This window comes from Zalophus californianus, chromosome 2 (assembly GCF_009762305.2).
Source record: "Zalophus californianus isolate mZalCal1 chromosome 2, mZalCal1.pri.v2, whole genome shotgun sequence".
Taxonomy (NCBI): domain Eukaryota; kingdom Metazoa; phylum Chordata; class Mammalia; order Carnivora; family Otariidae; genus Zalophus; species Zalophus californianus.
This window is the reverse complement of record NC_045596.1, coordinates 67,895,234-67,915,674: the sequence shown is the minus strand read 5'-3', so window position 1 is coordinate 67,915,674 and position 20,441 is coordinate 67,895,234. Positions and strand designations below refer to the sequence as shown.

General features: G+C 39.4%; 1 protein-coding gene across 1 annotated transcript; it reads left to right on the top strand.

Moving 5' to 3' along the window:
* The first annotated feature begins 2,369 nt into the window (after positions 1 to 2,369).
* Positions 2,370 to 2,957, top strand: LOC118356716 (40S ribosomal protein S10). Its single transcript, XM_035726138.1, has one exon. It carries the CDS (start codon positions 2,401 to 2,403, stop codon positions 2,896 to 2,898), a length of 498 nt encoding a protein of 165 aa, XP_035582031.1. The 5' UTR covers positions 2,370 to 2,400; the 3' UTR covers positions 2,899 to 2,957.
* The last annotated feature ends 17,484 nt before the right edge of the window (positions 2,958 to 20,441 follow it).

Genomic DNA, 20,441 nt, shown 5'->3' with positions numbered 1-20,441 from the left:
ATTATGGAGCAATAGGTAAAATTAGGTTGTTTTGTTATTGTTGTTGAGGTTCCCAGAATGTTGAAGTTCCCAGAATGTTCCCAGAAATAAGCACAAGATCTTCAAATGATAGAGACTCATTTTTTCCCCTCTAAAATGTTTTACCCCAGTACTCAGCTAAAGCAAAAAACCAAAACTGATATTGAAATACATTATCTCAGTATTTGGGTCTCAGCTCAAATAGTACCCCAAAAGAAGCTTTCCCTTGACAACTAATAAAAAATTGTGCCTCATCTACTCAGATACTCTAGCATATTACTCTGCTCATGTATCTGGATTGATTGATTGATTCATCTTATTTATTTTATTTATGCTTATTTGTTTATTTCCTCCACAAAAATTGAAATGCCATTGAACTAATCTTACCTATCTTGCTCATCTCTGTATTCCTAGCACCTATTACATAGTTGGCCCTCACTAAATGTTTCTGAAGCAAAAAAGTAATAAAGTATTTGCATTTTGCCTATTGGACATTTTGGGGTCTATGTTCTAAGAGCTGTTTAATGAGTAATTGGTCTAAGGAATTAGGAAAGGCTTTAGAGAGGAGATCATATTGAGGAGGGCTAGAGAGATGATCTTTCACCAAGTTGAGGTGTGTGAGATAACACAGATGCAGTGGTACTCCAGCATAAATAAAGACATGGAAGTATGAAAGTTCTCAATCTAACTGCAGCAGTCCAGCTTGGCTAGAGCTTAGACTCACATATTCACAGTGAGAATGGGAGAAGATGAGTCTAAAATACTTCTTGGTTCCAAATTGGAAAACGGCTTGAATACCACCCTAAGATTCCACACTCTTTTAGGTCATAAGGTTTTTAAGCAACAGTACATTTGGAAAGAGAATGCTGCTGGTAGTGTGAAAGGAGAAGGTGGTAGAAGAGAAGGCAAGAGATCATTTAGAAGACCATTTCCAATAGTCCAGATGAGAGATGACAACTTACTAGAACTAAGGTAGTGGGTGCAGTGGAAATGAAGGGAAGAAAAAGCATTTAGAGACATTGAAAAGAGAAAATTAATGGGTTTTGATGACCAATTTGACAGAACAGGTATGGGAAGAAGTCAAAGGAACACCAGTAATCTCGTTTATGTGACCAAATGGAATGTGATACTAAGCTGGATAGAACAGGAAGAGAACAAATCTAAAAGAAGATAATTGTCTTGGATGTGTTGGATTTGAGATGTTAGAGGTTAGAGGTTAGATGTTCACTTCGAAAACTTACTACATTCAAGGCTTATGTCTGGAATAATTCCTCCATATATGCAATAAGCAAGAGCCTTCTGAAATAGTCATTCATTACTTTTATTTTGAAACATCCTCTCTACCTGTGCACTACCCATAAATAAACATCATGGTAAAGTAAAGTAAGCATTCCCACCCCACCCCCCAACTTAACAGTGTTAAACAGAATTGGCTGGTGGCAGGATTCAAGATATTTTGCATTTAAGTTTTTGACAGAGGAGGGAGATGAAAAGAAATAATCTATTTTCTGGCTATTTTACCACTCACCATTCCTGAGCCAAATCATTTATAGTCATGAGAAATGAACTGATTGGTGATGAACACAAGATGTGAAGGTAAACTTGAGTATAATGTTGAGGGAACTCTGAGAAGAGACAGAAGGGTGTTGATGTTTGCAGAAACTAGATCAGCTGAGCAATGGAGTAGGGAACACATCTTCTGTGCCAGATAGCAAAAGGTCATAGCAAAAAGTCAGAGTTACCAAGTTGATGTGGCGTTCCTAGACCCAACTCTCTTGGAAGCTTCAGATGACCGTGATATATATATGTACTTCAAGCCGTATGCATTCTAAAACTTTATTTTTAAAAACACCTTGCAATCCCTCTTGAGACCCACACTGTATATTCTAATCCTCACCATTGAGAAGTTCTGTGGAACTAAGCTTTTTTTTAGACTCTGAACACTTACAATCTAAGTTGTGCCCATTGGGCCTGTGAATATTTCTATCCTGCTTAGACTTATGCACTGTCTCTCCCTCACTAAGCTGTAAGTTTCTTGAAGGCAAGGGCAATACCTTAGGCATGTTTATATCAGTGTTTGGCACTCAGTAGGTCCTCAATCAATATCTCCTAAATTTAAGAACAAATGGATATAGTGCCTTTTGATTGATATTTTTGCTTTTCATATGTGCAAAGGTTGTCATCAAATCATTCCTTTGACCTGACATCTCACACATCTTAGAATCTCATTCTTCCTTCCTCATGGAATAGTAAAGACATGCTTCTGAACACAGTGTAGAATAGAGAAGGGCCGGTGGGAGGAAAATTTTGGTATCAACAAATTTATTGTAAAAGAGACTGTATTGCTTTCCAGCTCCGGCCCCGGACATAGAAGCTGCCGAGATGTTGATGCCCAAGAAGAACCGAATTGCCATTTATGAACTCCTTTTCAAGGAGGGAGTGATGGTGGCCAAGAAGGATGTCCACATGCCCAAACATCCTGAGCTGGCAGACAAGAATGTGCCCAACCTTCACGTCATGAAAGCCATGCAGTCTCTCAAATCACGAGGGTACGTAAAGGAACAGTTTGCCTGGAGACATTTCTACTGGTACCTTACCAACGAGGGCATCCAGTATCTCCGTGATTACCTCCACCTGCCCCCCGAGATTGTGCCTGCTACTCTGCGCCGCAGCCGCCCTGAGACTGGCCGACCACGGCCCAAAGGTCTGGAGGGAGAGCGACCTGCAAGACTCACACGAGGGGAAGCTGACAGAGACACCTACAGACGAAGCGCTGTGCCCCCTGGTGCCGACAAGAAAGCTGAGGCTGGGGCTGGGTCAGCAACTGAGTTCCAGTTTAGAGGCGGATTTGGTCGCGGACGTGGTCAGCCACCTCAGTAAAGTTGGAGATGTTTTGTGTTGAATAAATTTGTAGCCAGAAAAAAAAAAAAAAAAAAAAAGAGACTGTATTAATGGCAAATGCCATCATTTTCCTTTGGTCCCACAAAACCTGAAAGTCATCTCAGTACAAAAAATTGAGAAGTGCATGAAATGGGATGGAAGTTTCCATTAGAGTGGACATGCTTAAACCTGTATTGAGTGTAGCTTTCTCAGGGTAACATGAAGAGATTGCTTATGACAACAAATCATCTCCACTCTGTACTAACAGTGATTCATTTAGGCCTGCTGTCCATACTAAGATGAGATTCCCTAGAGGACAAATCCAATATGAGCAAAATTGGCAAAAGTTTCTTCTAAATGATGGGAAATGAAAAGAATAGCCCAACCTTTATTTTCTTAGACCTTTGTTCATCATCTTCGTGTAACACAAGTTTTTGTAAAAAGTACACTGAGAGTTTATCACATCCCATAGTCTTGATAAAAAGGTAAGCCCAAGTAAATGTTTTCACTAAATTGTAATTATATACACAATTCTTAAGGCTTTATCTTCCTAAACATTCAGTTTCACAATAACTTGAAAAAACAAACTAATAATTACTGTTCATGTAATATTAATAAGGCAAGACTTTCCTAACTGATACTTACCAGATACATTCGGAATTTGTGTTTAAACACGGTTATTGTTAGTTAAAAATTAGAGTTTATAACCATTGATTATAAACAGACAATCACTGTCTAAAATAAGTAGTCTTACAGATCAAGGTATTAATGTCTCCTTATGGGAGTATTTAGAGTTTTGATTATGAAATAGTTCTCTTTTCAAAATTAGATTATCTAAAATTATTTGTAAGTAGCCATTTTAGCTTAATTGTGGCATGTGCTATTCTATTTTAACTAACTATAGTAGTTTTTTTTACAACAGGGTTAATAAAAGTACAACCTTTCATATTTTAGAAATTTTACTAATAAAGGGCAGTCTTTCCTTCAAGTACTCTGACTTTTAATATTTATCAGGGTCAGAAAATAATCTTTTTAAAAGTGGAAGGGTTACTACCCAGTCATGCTCCATATAGTTGGTGACTTCAAAGGGCATCATGAAGTTTATTTTTACAGAACAGATACAGAAATTCCACCCAAAATATGACAGTTTCCATAGATTAAAGTAGCAAAGTTTTAAATGAGAATTATTTGCACTGGGGCTCTCTTACATCATCATAAATATTTTAGTAAGTGCTCCATACAACAACTGTTTCCAGTGGTGCCACATGTGAGAAAGATCTCTGCTCTTTCTCCTTCTACCACAACCACCATAGCCAGAGTGAGTCATAAAGTCATAAAGAACGGAAGAGGGATCTTTCTGCTTCTACTCTGTGATCTAGTGTCACTCCCCGGAGAGTGGGGAGGAGGGGGGCACTGGCCATAATGTGTTTAGCTGGGATAGCTGAGAAAGGGCATAAGGAAGAACAATTCAAGGTGATAGTGGAGTCAGTCTCCTGTGCTCTGTAAGCTGCTTGGCTCACGCCTGGAGCCTGCTGCATCATTTGGCAAGACTTCCCACCTTGGGGTTTCTGTGGGGAGAAGAGCCTGAACTTTTCAGATTTAAAGGCCCAGACTGCTGCATGATGGATTCTCCCCTAATATCATTAGCTGCCCGTGCTGCTAATTGTAGTGGCTGCTAATCCATCTGAGCAGCCAAAATGATATTAGCTTTCAATAGGATTTACATATATCCAGGCTTGTTTCTGCATCAGCTAGCAATTAAAGTTTAAACTGTTGAACATGCAGCTTGCTGTAGGCTAAGTAATATTTAATAGCATTAACAATGCATTTCCCTATTCGCTTCCGAATCGCTTTACGGGCTCATCAATTCGCCATCACCTTTGTGTGGCACAGCCGACATTAGCAGCTCTTATCCTAACAGCTTCCAGAGGAGGGCACTGTCGTAAGAGATGGAACAATAGAAATGCCAGCTGTACATATAAGTATTGGCAGCATAATTTATGTTTCTATTCCTAGCCCCCTGCCCCCCACATGCACATGCACACCCATACACACTTATTGGAGGAGGTGTGTTAGCTTACCCTTTCAGGGCAGGCTTTGAGAAACTGTAAATTAGCTTATTTAAACTAAGGTGCCCATAGAAGATGACTATTAACTGAAAGGTAGTTTCAAGTCGTTCCAAACTATGTGAGGAATCCAGCTCTTTCAAAGCTTGGTGTAAGCAGGATTAAATTCTCTTGATTGACTTGCTTAATAAACATTTATTTGTATGAGATTGAGTTAAATCGGACTAGACCATAAACTCCATGAGGGTAGTTTCTTTGTCTTGTTCATGGCTTTTCCCTTAAGCATCTAGCACAATGACTAACACATAAGAGATGCTTAGTAAATATCTGTTGAAGTAATGATTGTATGATATAAGTGATGGATGATTCAAACTTCCTGATCCCAACCCCAAGCCCCTGATGCCTCTTCCCTTGCTCATTGTTTTATGTGCACCCACCGCCCACCCACCCCTTGTTTCTAGACCATTCACCAGGGGGAAGACAAGTCAAGGGTGGGGAGGAAGATATGACTTAAAAGAGAGTCTGCAAGCTTTCTGCAAGAAAGGTGTCTCTGTCAGGACCAGTCCATGGGCAGCTAGATACAATGAGATCTTTCTGGCCTGTAAATCTTTCCGCCTGGGGATCATATTGGTGGATGTCAAATGGTTGTCACTACAGTGCAACTTCAGGATGAGGAGTGTATTTTGTTTCCTGGGGTTGCCAAAACACAATATCAAAAACCAGTGGCCTAAACCAAGAGGACTTTATTGTCTCACAGTCCTGGAGACTTGAAGACAAAATCAAGGTGTGGGCAGGGCCGCACACTCTCTCTGAAGGCCGTAGGGGAGAATCCTTCCTTGCCTCTTCTAGCTTCTGGTGTTTACCAGCCATCCTTGGCATTCCTTGGTTTGCCTCTCTCCGGTCATGGCGTCGTCTTTTCCCTGTACCTTCACATAGTCTTCCCTCTTTCTCTGTATCCAAATTTCTCCTTTTTCGTATAACACCAGTCATATTTGATTTGGGCCCACCCCAGTGACCTCATTTTAACTTGATTACCTCCGCAAAAACCCTCTTTCCAAATAAGGTCATATTCTGAGGTACTGGGGGTTAGGATTTAAACATAATCTTTCAATTAAACAATGCAACCCATAACAGAAGGCTATGTACGATCTGGAAGATGGTAATAGGATGCTCTCAGGCCTGTAAACTTCCCTTCTGGGTACCAGAATAATCCATATTCTCTGGGCATAGAGGTCACTAATAATTGAATTATTCTTATCAATCCTTGGACTCTGCCATCTTGTAATTCTCACTTCAAATGGCTTTTATTACATAATGTTCTCCAACTATTTCTCTGATCATTCCTTGTAGTTTAGTAATTTCTCTTTCTCATCTGTCCCTTAAATGTGGCATTCTGTCTAAACTGTCAGTTGTCCCCTAGTCTTTTTGCTGTGTCTGGTGAATAGGCAACGGCTTTAAATTACACTTGCTCTTTGGTCCTCCTCCACAGGGATGATTGCGGCCACTTTCTGTAAAATTGGTCTTGCGAGGCAGTCAGGCCAATTCATTCTAAGAGTCAGCTATTTTATTAGGAACAATAATATCAAAAGGTCATTTTTTTTATTATCTTATTTCCAAGCAATCTATTGTTTTGTCGTTCACATAGAGTAAGGGATAAAGGTAACCATAGTTCTTATTTACACAGACATTGTCTATCAGGTTTTGAAACGCAAAATCTAAAAACGTTCAGCACTCTTAGTCTGGGTTTATCTCTAGGCTACACAGGATGTATTGGTTTGAGATGAATGAAACACATTTGCCTTTTATAACTGATATCTCCTTTGTTGGAAATTATTTATTGTAATTGCTATGTTTAGTAATTTTGATGGCTCACAAAGTATTGAAGTTTCATCTTAAGAGAAAAAATGGCCCTCATTATGACATGGAGCAGGTCCCCATGATCTGCTCTACATTCATAGTTCAACTAAACAAAGAAATGTACAAATAAAGATATTGCTGGTGCTTATTAATTAAATTTTTTTAATTTAAAAAAATCTCTCATTTCTGCTGAGTTTTGTTAGCTCCAGCTCGAGAGGAGCTCTATATAGGTGTCCTTAGCCAGAAGGGACAGGAACAGATGAATGGCTTTCTTCACACTTCTTGTTGGGTGAATCAGTCATGCTCTAGGGTCAGGTTAAGTTTGCCATTTTTGTACAAAATCACTTAATAAATTGATTGGCACCTTATCTTGGTGTCAATGTCACTCCACTTTTAGAGATGTCCAAACTGTTTAAGTATCAAAAACAAACCATGGAGGACAACCTAGTGAGAAAGCACTTGTGCTAGCTGAAGATCAAAGGGAGACAGCTGACCGCTGTATATATTTGATATTACTAGAGAAGAAGTATAGTGACTTAGTCAGTGCATGTGGTCAGAGCTTCTTGGCTGGGCTCGGTGAACAGTGAAAGCAGTTGGAGAATATGCCAGGACAAGCATCTACAGAAAATCACAGTGACATCTTCTAAGGAAAACAAGATTTTCAGCATTAGGAAGATGACTATTAGAATGTGACTTCGTGTGAACTATTTTTTAGAAAATTAATGAGCTCAATTCTGGGCATGTTACAGGAAAAAAGGAATCCTTTGAAGTGGGCAAATGTTACAAATTTATTTGCTCTAAAGCAAAATATCATCACTCACATTATGATATTTTAAGCTGGCATAGACAGGCATTTTAAGAGAGCTATCAATAAATTGTCAGTCAGTCCTGAATAAAAAAAAAAAAACCCTTGGCCAAATTTTAATTTATGGATATTTTATTAACTTGGGCTCAGTGTCTGAGTTTTCCATGCATGATTGGTTACTGGATGTGTAATGTATTTAGTTATATAATTAATTGCAGATATGCTGGGGAAGATTTAGGTAAAACATTAAAAAGAAGCTGCATTTTCCTTTAACCTTACATAGGTTATTCTCCTGAATGATTTGGTCATAAACTATGGTGTATACAGAGAAAAATTTCAGGACATGTAAGTCCATTCAGACTGAAAAGCAGGCAATAACTTTCAGAAGCTTCACAATTTGTGATTCTTTTTTTTGGTCTAATGCTCTTATTGATAAGGCTGTAGGATGACACTGTACACTGTCATTTTTCCTTCAAAAGGGTCACTTTAAAGAGAAACCTAGCCATAGCAGCAGAGATTGGATATGATGACTTCAGACCATGTTCCAACCTCGCTTGTAGGAGGATGCTCGGGGCTGAGGTTAAGAGACATTAAAAGTCATAATGAAAGTAAACTGAGCAGCTGTTCCCAAGGTTACTATGTGTTTGGTTTGGACTTCTACTTTCCTGGGTTCTGAGGACTCATTTTCAAAATGCTAAGTAAATTTCATATTTCAAATATGAACAAAACATCCAAAGAAAAGCATCTTTAAGAGTAGTGTGACATTCATTGTATTACATAAAATCTCCAACAACAGAGTCTGCATACCTGCACACCACCCTGTAAGCCATTTGACTTTAAAAAAGTGTTTAAAGACATTGGTACTCTTCTCCAGATGGCATGAGCTATAAGGCCAGGGATCCTGTCTATCGGATTTACTCTAGCATCTAATGTAGTGCCCAGCATATAACAGGTGTTCAAAAACATGCATCAGGTATTTGTCACATGGATAATTATAATTTAAGATGGCTTTAAAGTTTAAGCAAGTGGATTTTTTTTCTCTTCAAAACTTTCCTTCTGATCTTTCCTATCTTACTAAATGGTAACACTGATTGTCTGATTGCCCAGAAACCTGGGCATTGACCTTGATTCTTTTCTTTCTTTCACGCCTCATATTTAGCAGGCACTGTGGTTGCTGTGTTAGATCTCTCCTCCGCTCCACATCAGCCTGCTGCTGTGCAAGCTTAAGTCACATCATTTCTTGCTTGGACCCATGCAATGGTCCCCCTTCCAGTTTCTCTACTTTTACTTTTGCGTTTCTTTAGTCTGTTCTCTTCACAGCACAAATGGATCATGATATTCTACTGCTTCACCCCTCTAATGGCTTTTCACAGACCTCATAGCAAATCCACTTCTTTAGCAGGGTCTGCAAGACCCATATGGTCCGGTTCTCACTTTTCTCTCTCCAACCCAGTTTTGGCCCATTCATTCATTATAATCCAACTGGGTTGGTTTTCCTTCAGTTACTAAAAAACACTCTGCTTTTGCCCACCTGTTGGCTTTATTCCTGCAGTTTCCTCCATCTGGAATGAACTTTCTCCTGACCTTTGAATGGCACCTTCTTCTCATCCTCTAGTCTTACCTCCTGAGAAACTGCCCTTAAGCTCCAGCCTGAGGTTCCCTTCACAGCCTCTCCTTGAGCTCTGCACCTGCTTTGCACATTTTTATAGTTCCATCACTATCTTCAAGAATCAGTAATTTATTATCTATCTTCCCTAGTACTTTGGAACGTGTCTGTTTTGTTTACTCTAGTGCCCAGTACAGTGCCTGACATATATTATGCAATTAGTAAATCCGAAAACTTAATGTATTGAGTGATAGAAAAATCCAATGAAATATTACATAATATTACATATATACATATATATATGTATATGTATATATACAGGAAAATGGGAAAGTTTTGACTTACCCACAACCCTTTCTCCAGTAATCCACTTACTTACTAAGCACCAAATATGTGAAAGCGTTCCAGGGCTGCTGTGAATTCAAAGAAAAAGACCTGGTCCTTGCCCTCATGCACTTGCACCCTGGGAGAGAAGATTAGTATGTATACAGTAACAAGAATTCGAGAGATGATTGAGGAGGGTGCTTTGGAAGTGTTTTCATTAATGTACTATTTTATTTAATCTATTTTTATTATTTATTTATTTTTTATACTTACTCTATTTTTAAAAGAATTTGCATTAGACTGTGGATGGAGGTTTGAAGGAGAAAAATTACTTGTCTCAGGGAAGGCTTCATGAAGGATCCAGTGTTTAACTTAGATTCTGGTGAATACCGACTTTGGCGGTGCAAGCATTGTGCAAAGGGCACTCCATGCAAAGGAGCAAAGCACAAAGTACGCCACTCTGTGGACAGCAGCGCGAAGGGGCAAAGCCTGGGCAAGAGGAAACAGAGGAGCTACATTTAGGAAGTGAAGTTAAGTCAGGTTGTGTGGTGTTTCTAATTGCCCAGAGGAAGAGTTTGTCTACTGTTTGAATAAGCCAAGGAGACCCCCTGAAAGTTTGGAAGCTGGGCATTGATTTAATTCAGGTGCAGTTTAGAATGGTTAATCTGGAAGTGTCATGCAGGATGGATTAGAACAGTGAAGACCTGCAAGTAAGGACATGTGTTTGGAAACTTCCAGTTCAAGAAAAGAGACAAGTAAGATCCATGGTGATGGTAGTGGGAATGGAGAGAACAGGTAGATTGGGGGAGCACTGTGCAAGAGACAGCCACCTCTTTTGCTCATGGACAGGTTCGAGGTGTAGGCAAGGGAGCAGAAGATAATTGTGGGAATGAGGGTAACAGAATGGAAAGTAAGAGCAAAAGTCTGGTTTCGTAGAAGAGTTGGGGAAGGAAAGCAGGAGGAAATTGTTGGAATACTTGGGTGTGGGATGAGGGATTATGCTTGGGATAGGGATTATGATGATGTTTTAAACCTTACGTCCTGTTTTCTACACTGGACAAAGGGAAGATAATACCTCTGAATTCACTCCTCTTTAAGGATTTTAGGAGAGGCTGTCTGGGAGACTACTGATTCCTGCTATCTGTGCAAATCTGATTGAGAAGGGGAAAGTGAATGACCTTTGATATAGAGTCAGACATAGGTTGAAGTCTTGACTCACCGCTCACCAGTTTACTGCTCCCTGGTCAGCACGTGACCTTCTCAAGCCATGCAAAGTCTCATAAGCTCAGTTTCCTTTCCCGTGAAATGGGAACAAGTCCATGGTTATCATAATGTCAAGGACCAGGGGAAGAAGTCTGTGAGATTATGTATTTTAAAGCGCTTTTGTAAATCCTCTTAGGAGGGCAGGATTGTCAAGGAAACTCTAGGTATGTGTCTGTGATGTGTCCTGGGTGTTGGATATTGGATATATTATGTATTATAACACTGCTTAAAATAATTGCCACTTTTAATAGCTTTTACAGTGTCATTGTCCCTGAGCACACAATCATTCAAAAAAGATTTTGAGGGGTGTGTTTCATTGGGCAGGTAACCTGACCTTTTTCTTTAAAAATTCTTAGTTATATAAAAGTTAAACAAGGAGCTGAGGAGACTTTAGGTTTAGTGGAAAAGTTAAATAAACTCTGCAGCAGTAGTCTCTCTCCTCTGGCTTGCAGAAGCCAAGCTTTCCCGCACTGCCTCCCTGTGTCTGCCGAGAGAAGCACTGGGTGTGAGCTTCCACCTAGTTGAAGCGCTGTCTTTGACTCAAGCATAGACCTTCGGGGATGCTGAAAACTGACAGGCTCTAAATGCCAGCAGCAGGGCTCGATGCCAGGCTCAAAAAGCCTGCAGCGCTCTGTAGAGGAAAATGAAATACTGCTGGCAAAACCTCCCTAAAGCCTGGGCAGAACTTGGGAGTTATATTTACTTAAAAAAAAAAAAAGCATTTAGAGAATAGCCTATTTCTAAAGGCCTCTTACTGTCACGAGAAATTTAATTTCTTTTGAAGTGCAAGCATTCCAAAATGAGGGATGTGAAGAGTTATTGCAACCATTGAATATGGGGCAGACCCCTTAAAATAAATAAGCAGTATGTCCACTCCCAAATATATGGCTTTTGTTTGAGTATGGGGTGGGTTTGATAAGGGTGGTGTTACAACATTTAATGAGGTGCAAGGGAAAAATGACTTTCATAAGTTCACATGGCTGTCATTATATTCTCTCCTGTGTTCCCTTTTGCCAAAATTCCACTCTTATACTTCTGGATCCTTCGGCATCCACTACAGTAGAAGTCAGGGCATATGTGGATAATAGCGTGCATGATCTATTTTAAGTACCAAGAAAGGCTACAAAGGTGTGAGGAGGAACAAGAAAGCTGTGTGTAGACTGTTCTTATTGGCATGTAGTAGCTGCTGGAGTCCACACAGGATCTTTTGAATGAACTAAGCATTATGACAGACACACATACACACTTTCTAGGATCATATCTTTCTCTCTTTGATTCTCACCTTACGTGGATTTTATATCTTGGTTGTTTTTAAAAAATCAATAATCGTCCTGTTGATTGCTTTCTCCTTTTTAAGTCATTTCCTTCAGCAGCAACATTAGCTAAACACATTCCCAAATCCATTCCACTCATTAGTATTAATGTCGTAATCATCATTCCCTTCCTTGGCTCCTTAGGCTTCCTTCAATATTTACACATCGGCCGAAACTGATTGAGCAGGAATAATGAGCCTTCGACATCCACACCGCACAAGGTAGGGGAAGACTTGTTTCCACTGGGTGGGGTGTGTGGTGGAATAAACGGCATGTCTTATAATTATCAATGAAAATGACAGGCAGAGTCCCCAGTGCTGCAGTGGTTGCAGCATCACCCAAGCTGGACTGATTCTCTGCCTCTCAAGGGACCATGAGAAATAAAATTGCCCTTTGGCCTTCTCCAGCCTCTACTCAAATTATTATTTCATTCTTTTTAAGGGAAAGGTCCCTCGTCGGTCAGAGGGCTTTTAGGCAGACGTATCAGATTGAGAGGGCTTTTACTTCAGGTTCTCTGACAGTACAGTTTTATATGTAAAGAGTTTCTGTTGGATTTTTCCCTATTTATTTTCTGGTAAAATAAACAAGTCAACTTTCATGCCTTCATCGGACACTTAATTCAATAGGCATTTAGAAGCACTTGCTACTTGGCAGACATTGTGCTAAGAGCTGGAGCCCCCTCCAGCTTATTTTTTCCTCCCAGGATGAAGTTAAAATAAAAACAATGTGAATTGAAGACAGAGTTTTTGAAACATGGAGGCATTCTAGAAAGCATGCATCTAAGAGTTTGCTTGATCTAATTTCAGAAAAAGTAAAATATCTTTTCATCTCTAATAATATCCTTGTCTTCTCAACCAAACTGCCGAAGTTTTCTGGAGACACATATTATTTTGCAAGACAAGGAGAGCTCCTTTTGACTAATATTTGCCCCCTAAGAGTAGGATGTTTGTATATTTAGACATCTGTGCTTCCTGTCACAGGACAGATGAAGACTTTTTCTCATTGCTCTAGGTTTTGAAGATTTGTTTTTATCATTGGCAGTTCCCCCCTTAGCACTAAAGCTGCAGGGTTGCCTTCCTGCTGAGAGTTCAGCATGTTTCCCTACCACACAGACAGCCCTCTCTCCCCACATAGCATTCAGCTTCCACCGAACACTCTAGAATACATCTATATTCAGGGCTAATTGTTGTTAATCCCTCATTCATTCCCCAGTCCTGGCTAGGGCTCTTGCCCATTTTTGTTTCTGTCAGCAGCTCAGAAAAGAAAAACAGATCAAGGGGACAGTATGAATCCCACCTTCAGGCTGAAGATCTGAACACAGGGAATTGTGAGGCAGTTTCAATTCACAAAACTGAATAAGAACTGCTACAGAGGAGAGAGAAAAAATTGGAGGGAGAGTATAAAGAAGAGATAGGGTGAGAGGAATGGTGAGAAACCAAGCAAAAGAGCTCTTGGGTTCACAAAGCTGGAGCCAGGAAACCTGGAACCCAGAGCAGGCCGCAGTGAAGGGGTGCACCCCGCCGTCCGGGGGCTCCCAACCTGGCAGACCCAGCCTTCCTGTGCAGGGTGCCAGGGAGCTCCACTCAGCTCCTCTGGGCTTCCTAGTATTCTCACCTCCCCAAAATAAATAATTTGTGGAATAATATAATTTTAGAATCAGAAGGGAGGTTAATAATTGTCAATTCTAACCATCTATTTTCGAAGTTAAGAATACAAGAGTCTAAAATTTCATAAAACGCACAATTTTGCAAAGCTGTATAGTGGCAGAGCCAGGCCTCCTGACTCTCAAGCCAGGGTGATTTAGCAGTTAGGACCAAATAAATGGATGCAGGCTTCTGTGAGGTAGATGGAATCATAAGCAGGTAATCCCTAAATGAGCGAAATAACTTGTGGAGTAAAAATTCCAACTGCAATCCAAATTCCTTGACTAAAGACTAGACCAAGATCATAATAAACCAGAATCATAAATGCAAACTGAAAAGCACTGTCTTGAATGTCCTCCTCAGCCCTCTGTACTTTCTAACAGTATCTTTAGCGGGGACACTGGGAATGTTTATATTTTCCTGTGGAAAAAACCCTTCTCTACTCTCCAGGAATTGTCATTAGCTACACTGATTGATTGATTGATTGATTGAGTCTTTTATTCATTCAGTCATCCCTTACATATTTGTGGAGTCCTTGCTTTGTTCAAGTTCCTGAATTACAGAAGTCCCTTTTTAAAGAAAGTCATAGATAGTCTCAACATAAGACTTATTTCTAGGGCGCCTGGGTGGTTCAGTTGGTTGGACGACTGCCTTCGGCTCAGGTCATGATCCTGGAGTCCCGGGATCAAGTCCCGCATCGGGCTCCCCGCTCGGCAGGGATTCTGCTTCTCCCTCTGACCCTCCCCCCTCTCATGTGCTCTCTCTCTCTCATTCTCGCTCTCTCAAATAAATAAATAAAATCTTTTAAAAAAAAAGACTTATTTCTAAACAATTAAAATCTGGTTTAATATATCAATTACCAAGTTAAAGTAGTTAGCATACCAGCATACATTCTTCGTTTCAAATAGCGTAGCCCAGCCCACAAAACTATATTAGTTGTTTTTTAAAAGGAGGGGGGATTTTGTTAGGAATCCTCCCCCTGGTCCAGAATTTCTTGGTAGAGAAGGTTCCTACTTATAGAGGTTATGATCTTTGCTGTGCTCCTGCTGTGAACTAGGTGATATGATGGACTTTATTATTCCATTTAATTACTCTTATCCCCAAGATACTCTCTAGCCCATTTCAGGTAAGTACGTGGAGGCTCAAAGAGTTGAGTGACTTTCTCATGGCCACTAATTTAAAGCAACAGAGTCATAATTCAGGTCTCTAATGAGCCCCATTTTCCTCCCGTCCAGCACTAGGTCTCAGGGTAACCAAGGTTGACTGGTGATGGGCTGGCTCCATGAGTTGGTGATTACTGTCTACTCCAGATGATAGGCTGGGAACATTTGTGGAGATTGGGGTGGAAGACTTGCCTAAAAGTAAATGGTTTCTCTATATTAAAATTATTTATTTGTTCAATATCAAATGTCTCAGTTGTACCAGCCCTGTGCTATGTGTTAATCCAAGGACAAATAAGAAATTTCTTTCTCAGGGCATCTGGGTGGCTCAGTCAGTTAAGTGGTTGACTCTTGATTTCGTCTCAGATCATGATCTCAGGGTCCTGAGATCGAGCCCCACGTAGGGTTCCGAGCTCAGTGCGGAGTCTGCGATTCCACCTTACCCTCAACTTCTGACCTTCCCCAGCTCACTTGTGCTCTCTCTCTCTCTCTCTCTCTCTAAAATAAATAAGTAACATCTTTTTAAAAATGACATTTCTTTCTCTTAAGAAGCTCATGGTCTACTGGGGGTGGCAGTGACATGGGTATGTATGCAAATAAACGCAACATAGTGTTGTGTGACTCCACAATAAACTGGCATGTATGTTACTGTGTGTGGTTAAGGAAGGGGATGGTCAATTCTGCTTGAAGCAAGGGCAGGTGTAAGGACGGCTTCCACAAAAATGAGAACATGGATTTGAAAATAACATTACAGTGTTTAGTCTATATGCTGCAAGCCATATTTGGTGTGGTGAGAACCAGAAAGACTGAAATGGATACTTTACATTTATTTTGTTCTGCTGCTTTATTTTCATGAATTATACTCCCTCTTTTTTTTTTTTCCCTTGGTCCATACTTGTTTTTATTTGAAGATAATGGGAATGTGAGCTAGATCTTTTGTTGCAGCAGCTTTACCTGCTTCTAGCTGCTTAGGAAACAAGAACAGGAACCAGGGTGCACCAGCTTCTCCAGAGTAAATCATTAACTTGGGGTTTAAAAATGTTCTTTTCCTCTTCTACTGGTTCACTAATCAGCAACCTTCTCCCCTTCTGTTATAACCTGTTCAACCAAATTCATGTAGTAGAAGGATGAAATTCTTGGGAGAAGAGAACAACCAGTTTACAAAGATGAGAGAAAGAACCACCATGGTGGAGTTGCTCTTGTGATGAGCTTTGAGTGTGTGTATGTGTGTGGTTTCTCTTAGTCACTGGGAAAGTTTTTAATGCTCATAGAAACCAAAGAGTTCCTGGAGAGTTACAGAAAGCCCCAGCAGTCACCAGCTGACACTTGAAAGAAACTGGAGCCATATATCCACCCCAGAAAGAGATGGGGAAAGGACAGCAGTAGGGGGCCAGCTGCACTGGGGATTTTTTGTTTTTGTTGTTTTTTCCCTTCAAAAAGTATATGTCGCAGACATATCTTCATCAATCATTCTCCAACCACAACTACACAAGCATGTTGGTAGCTCGTTTCCTTATTTTCACATATATGCTTGTATGCTAGTCTATACTCTCTCAAATTTCTTTCTATACTCAGTCCTGTCAACTTTCCTTGTAACGCTTCTTGTCCTTCAACAATTACTCACAGCCACAGCAGCATAAAAGTTGAAGAGTTGTCATCTTCAGGTGTCAGGGGCATCTTAGGATGCAACTCAAGAGTCCACTTAGAAACACAGATCTCCTCTATTGTTTTTACTCATGTTGAAGCCCCTTGCCGTAAGACTTTCTCTGAGGAAATAGAGATGAGCGTGACAAACTTACTACTAAAGGGCAAATGAACCCAGTCTAAAGGGTGTGTGGTGGGGGTGCCTGGGTGGCTCAGCTGGTTAAACGTCTGCCTTTGGCTCAGGTCATGATCCCGTGGTCCTGGGATTGAGCCCTGCATTGGGATCAGCGGGGAGTCTGCTTCTCTCTCTCCCTCTGCCCTTCCCCCTTGCTCAAGCTCACTTTCTCTCTCACCCTGTCTCTCTCTCTCTCTCAAATAAATAAATAAAATCTTAAAAAAAAACAAAACAAAGGGTGTGTGGTAATACCCACCTTTGTTGTCTTTCTTATTTAGTGTGTGCAAGCTTAATAAAATAATTCCATTTACAGACATGGTGTCCAAAGATGGCTGACCATCTGCATCTGAGCTTTCCTCTCCTCATTAAAAAAACACCTCAGAGTAGGAAGTAGTAGGTAGTATCTTTGGGTCTTAAATCCAAATGACTGTGGTTGAGGTCATGAAGAGGAAGCAAAGATAATGAGTCTAGTCCTGTGCACTTTGGATGAAGGCACTTCCTAGTGGGCAGCAGTTCTCTGAGACACAACTAAACAGCATTCGCTAGAGGTGCATATTAAGAGGGTCCTGACTTTGCTTCTAATAAGCCAAATATCTCCAGTAGTTCATTCACATTCTCTGTGCCTTATTTTCCCCATACTTAAAGCAATAATTTGAAATAGATGATATTTTAACTCCCTTCCAGCTGTGAAAAGCTGTGAACATTGTCCTACGATTTAACTGCTTTTTTTCAGTTGTAACTGTAACTTCTGGTTGAACATGTCAAATTGAACCCAAGTGTTTATCTCAGCTCCCTCCTAAACTCCAACTAAAATGGTAATGAAGAATGGAAGTGGCATAAACTCACAAGAATTAAAAAACAACAGGGTTGGAAAGGACAGCAAGTAAGAAATGCCAACAAAACTCCAGAAGCTGGAAAACAAATGGACAGATGATGATTGACTTGGTAGAGCAGAAGACAAAATATTAGGCCAACCAATCTATCCAAAGAACACCTGAAAGTCTCAGAAAAAGAGATATTAGTTACCTCTGATGAAGAGGGTGCATAAGAAGATTGAAAACATGAGTATTGTTTGAAAGGTCTTTATAAGGAGCTATGAGAACCCCAGATCACCCCCTGCATATCTATCAGAGACACTCAACTCCCCATCCCCAAGGGGCCAGATGACTAGAGATTTACTCTCTGAAAAAACTCTACCAGAGAGGCCCTGGATCCAGACCTTAAACAGGGGCGAGGCACTGTAATGAAACTAAGATCTACTGGGAAAATCCTTTTTCTGACCCAGACCCTTTTTCCTTGGCTTCCAGAACACCGGGTGACAAGGCAGGAGATTGGAAAGTTACTCTCTGGGGAAATTTAATGACTCATGAAAAAAGACTTACACTGACCATTTGGAGTGCCCTAAAAAAAAATAGCCAGTTTTTTAACTCCCTAGCCACCATTGATAGACTCCACCATGTCTCATACTGTCTATATGAACAGATAGACAAGGATCTCAGGACATGTGAAAAAAGCCTCCAATACAAAAGCCAGAGACCAAAACCAGCAAACAGAAAATGGCAGTCAGGGGCTTTGGAAACATACAGAAAATAGAAGAAAACATAAAAGAAAAATATCTATATTATTTCCCAGGGAATAAGAGAAGATATTACATGGTGAAGCATTGAGAAAGATAAAAATAAACATTCACAGAATATGAAGTAGTTCCAGGAAATAATACCAGCTATAGCCGAAACAACATATTTGGGGAAAGGATTGAATGTTAAAATTAAGAGTTAAGATGGGAGAAAAAAATACAGATGGAAAGTAGAAGAGAATAGATAAGAAAATTAGGAACCATCCAAGAGATCAAACATCTGATTAGTAAGTAATTATTAACTCCAGGAAAAATGGAAATTTGTGTAAGGAAGGAAATGTAATCAGAAAGTACTAGATGGTTGTGGAGTAAATGGTACTGAAATAGCCATAATAATAATAAAAAACCATTTAATATCGATTTAACAAAAGTTGTGGCATAACTGCTTTTTGTTTTATTCTAGTGAGGCTGGATTTATAAGAATGGATTGTTTATAATTTCTTTTTTTATTATAAATTCTTACTCATGCCTTTGCTTATTTTCGTTCGTGTATTTACCTTTTATTATCATTTTGTAAATACTCTTGATTTAATAAAAATATGCACCCTTTGACTATGATATGATGCAAATTTTAGTTTTAGTTTGTCTTTGACCTTGTTATTTTACTCATGGTATCTTTGTAATACATAGAAAATATAAATTTTAAGCTTCTCTGTCTATCAAATTTTTTATTATTTCCTTATTTTCACATTGCTCAGAAGGTTCTTCACTGAAAATAAATATACCATTAACTTTTGTTTCCTTCTTTGATTGTTACGGTTTTGATTTCTACATAGGGCTTTTTAAATCCATTTGTGTGCATGAGTTGTAGCTAAAACTATACTATTTTTTTTTCCTACAGTTAAAGTTAACTCATTATCCTATTATGATCTATGGCATTGCCCGACCTTTTTTTTCTTGGTTCAAAATGGCATTATTGTCATGTTTTAAATTCTTACATATGCTTTGATGTTTTCTGGACTTGAAGTTTCTTAGTTTTATTCATACAGGTGCAAAACATTTCCCGTTGGATTAATTCTTATGTAATAAGTGTTTTATCATTGTGAGTAGGATTTTTTAGGGTTCATGGCATTCTGTAACTAATTATTAGTATTAAATAGGAAATTTATTGTGCAATATATATTTATTCTGTAATATACCATCTTGCTGAACATTATTTGTAATAGCACTTGAAATGGCATAGCCAGATACATGGTTATATGATTTCCAAATGATTACAAATATGTCTTCTTTCAAATATTAATGCCTTTGATTTTGTTTTCATGTCTTGGCTAGAACTTTCGGAATAATCTTGAATAGTAGTGCTGATTGTGGACATCCTAATTCCTGACTTTCATGGGACTGCCTTCAAAGAAGTGATGTCAACTCAAATTCCTACAAAAGCCTGGCAGGAAATGAACGAGTGACATAGACCAACATAAGGAAATAAGAAGGCAAGTGGCATGAACACAGTCACTGCCACCTGTTCTTTTTGCGGAAGAAACAGTACAGAGTGCTGGGAACTGTGGCAAACTGAAGCATGCATACCTGGACTGCTGTGGGAAGCCACTATTAAGCTACAGTTAATTTTTGTCATGTGGGCCTAAGTTGCCAGAAGACAAAAATCTTGAAGTTTATGTAAAATATTATGATTTCTAAATGCTGGTGACTAGGCAGAGTGCTTATTTTCCATCCCTGCTCTATATTACAAGAGGACAAATTTTTTTAAGTTGCAAAATATGTATAGGTTAGAAGCCTGTAATTACCATGATAAAGTGCATGTGATGGTTTATTTATATACTTATATAGCACTTGTAACATGTAATTATGATGGATTCTTTCCACATCAGTCTCTTCTGCTGGATGATGAGACCCTTGGTGATGGGAACTATGACTTATTCTTCCTTGTATCTGTGAGATCTTACCTAAGGCACATCAAACTTATTCAAAAGTGCTGAACTGAATAGTGCTACTAAAAAATGTGAAATCATTTTCATATTTACCTAGAAATTTATATATTTGAAACTTATGTTTGTACACACTTTCATCTGATTATGCATCCTACTAATTTC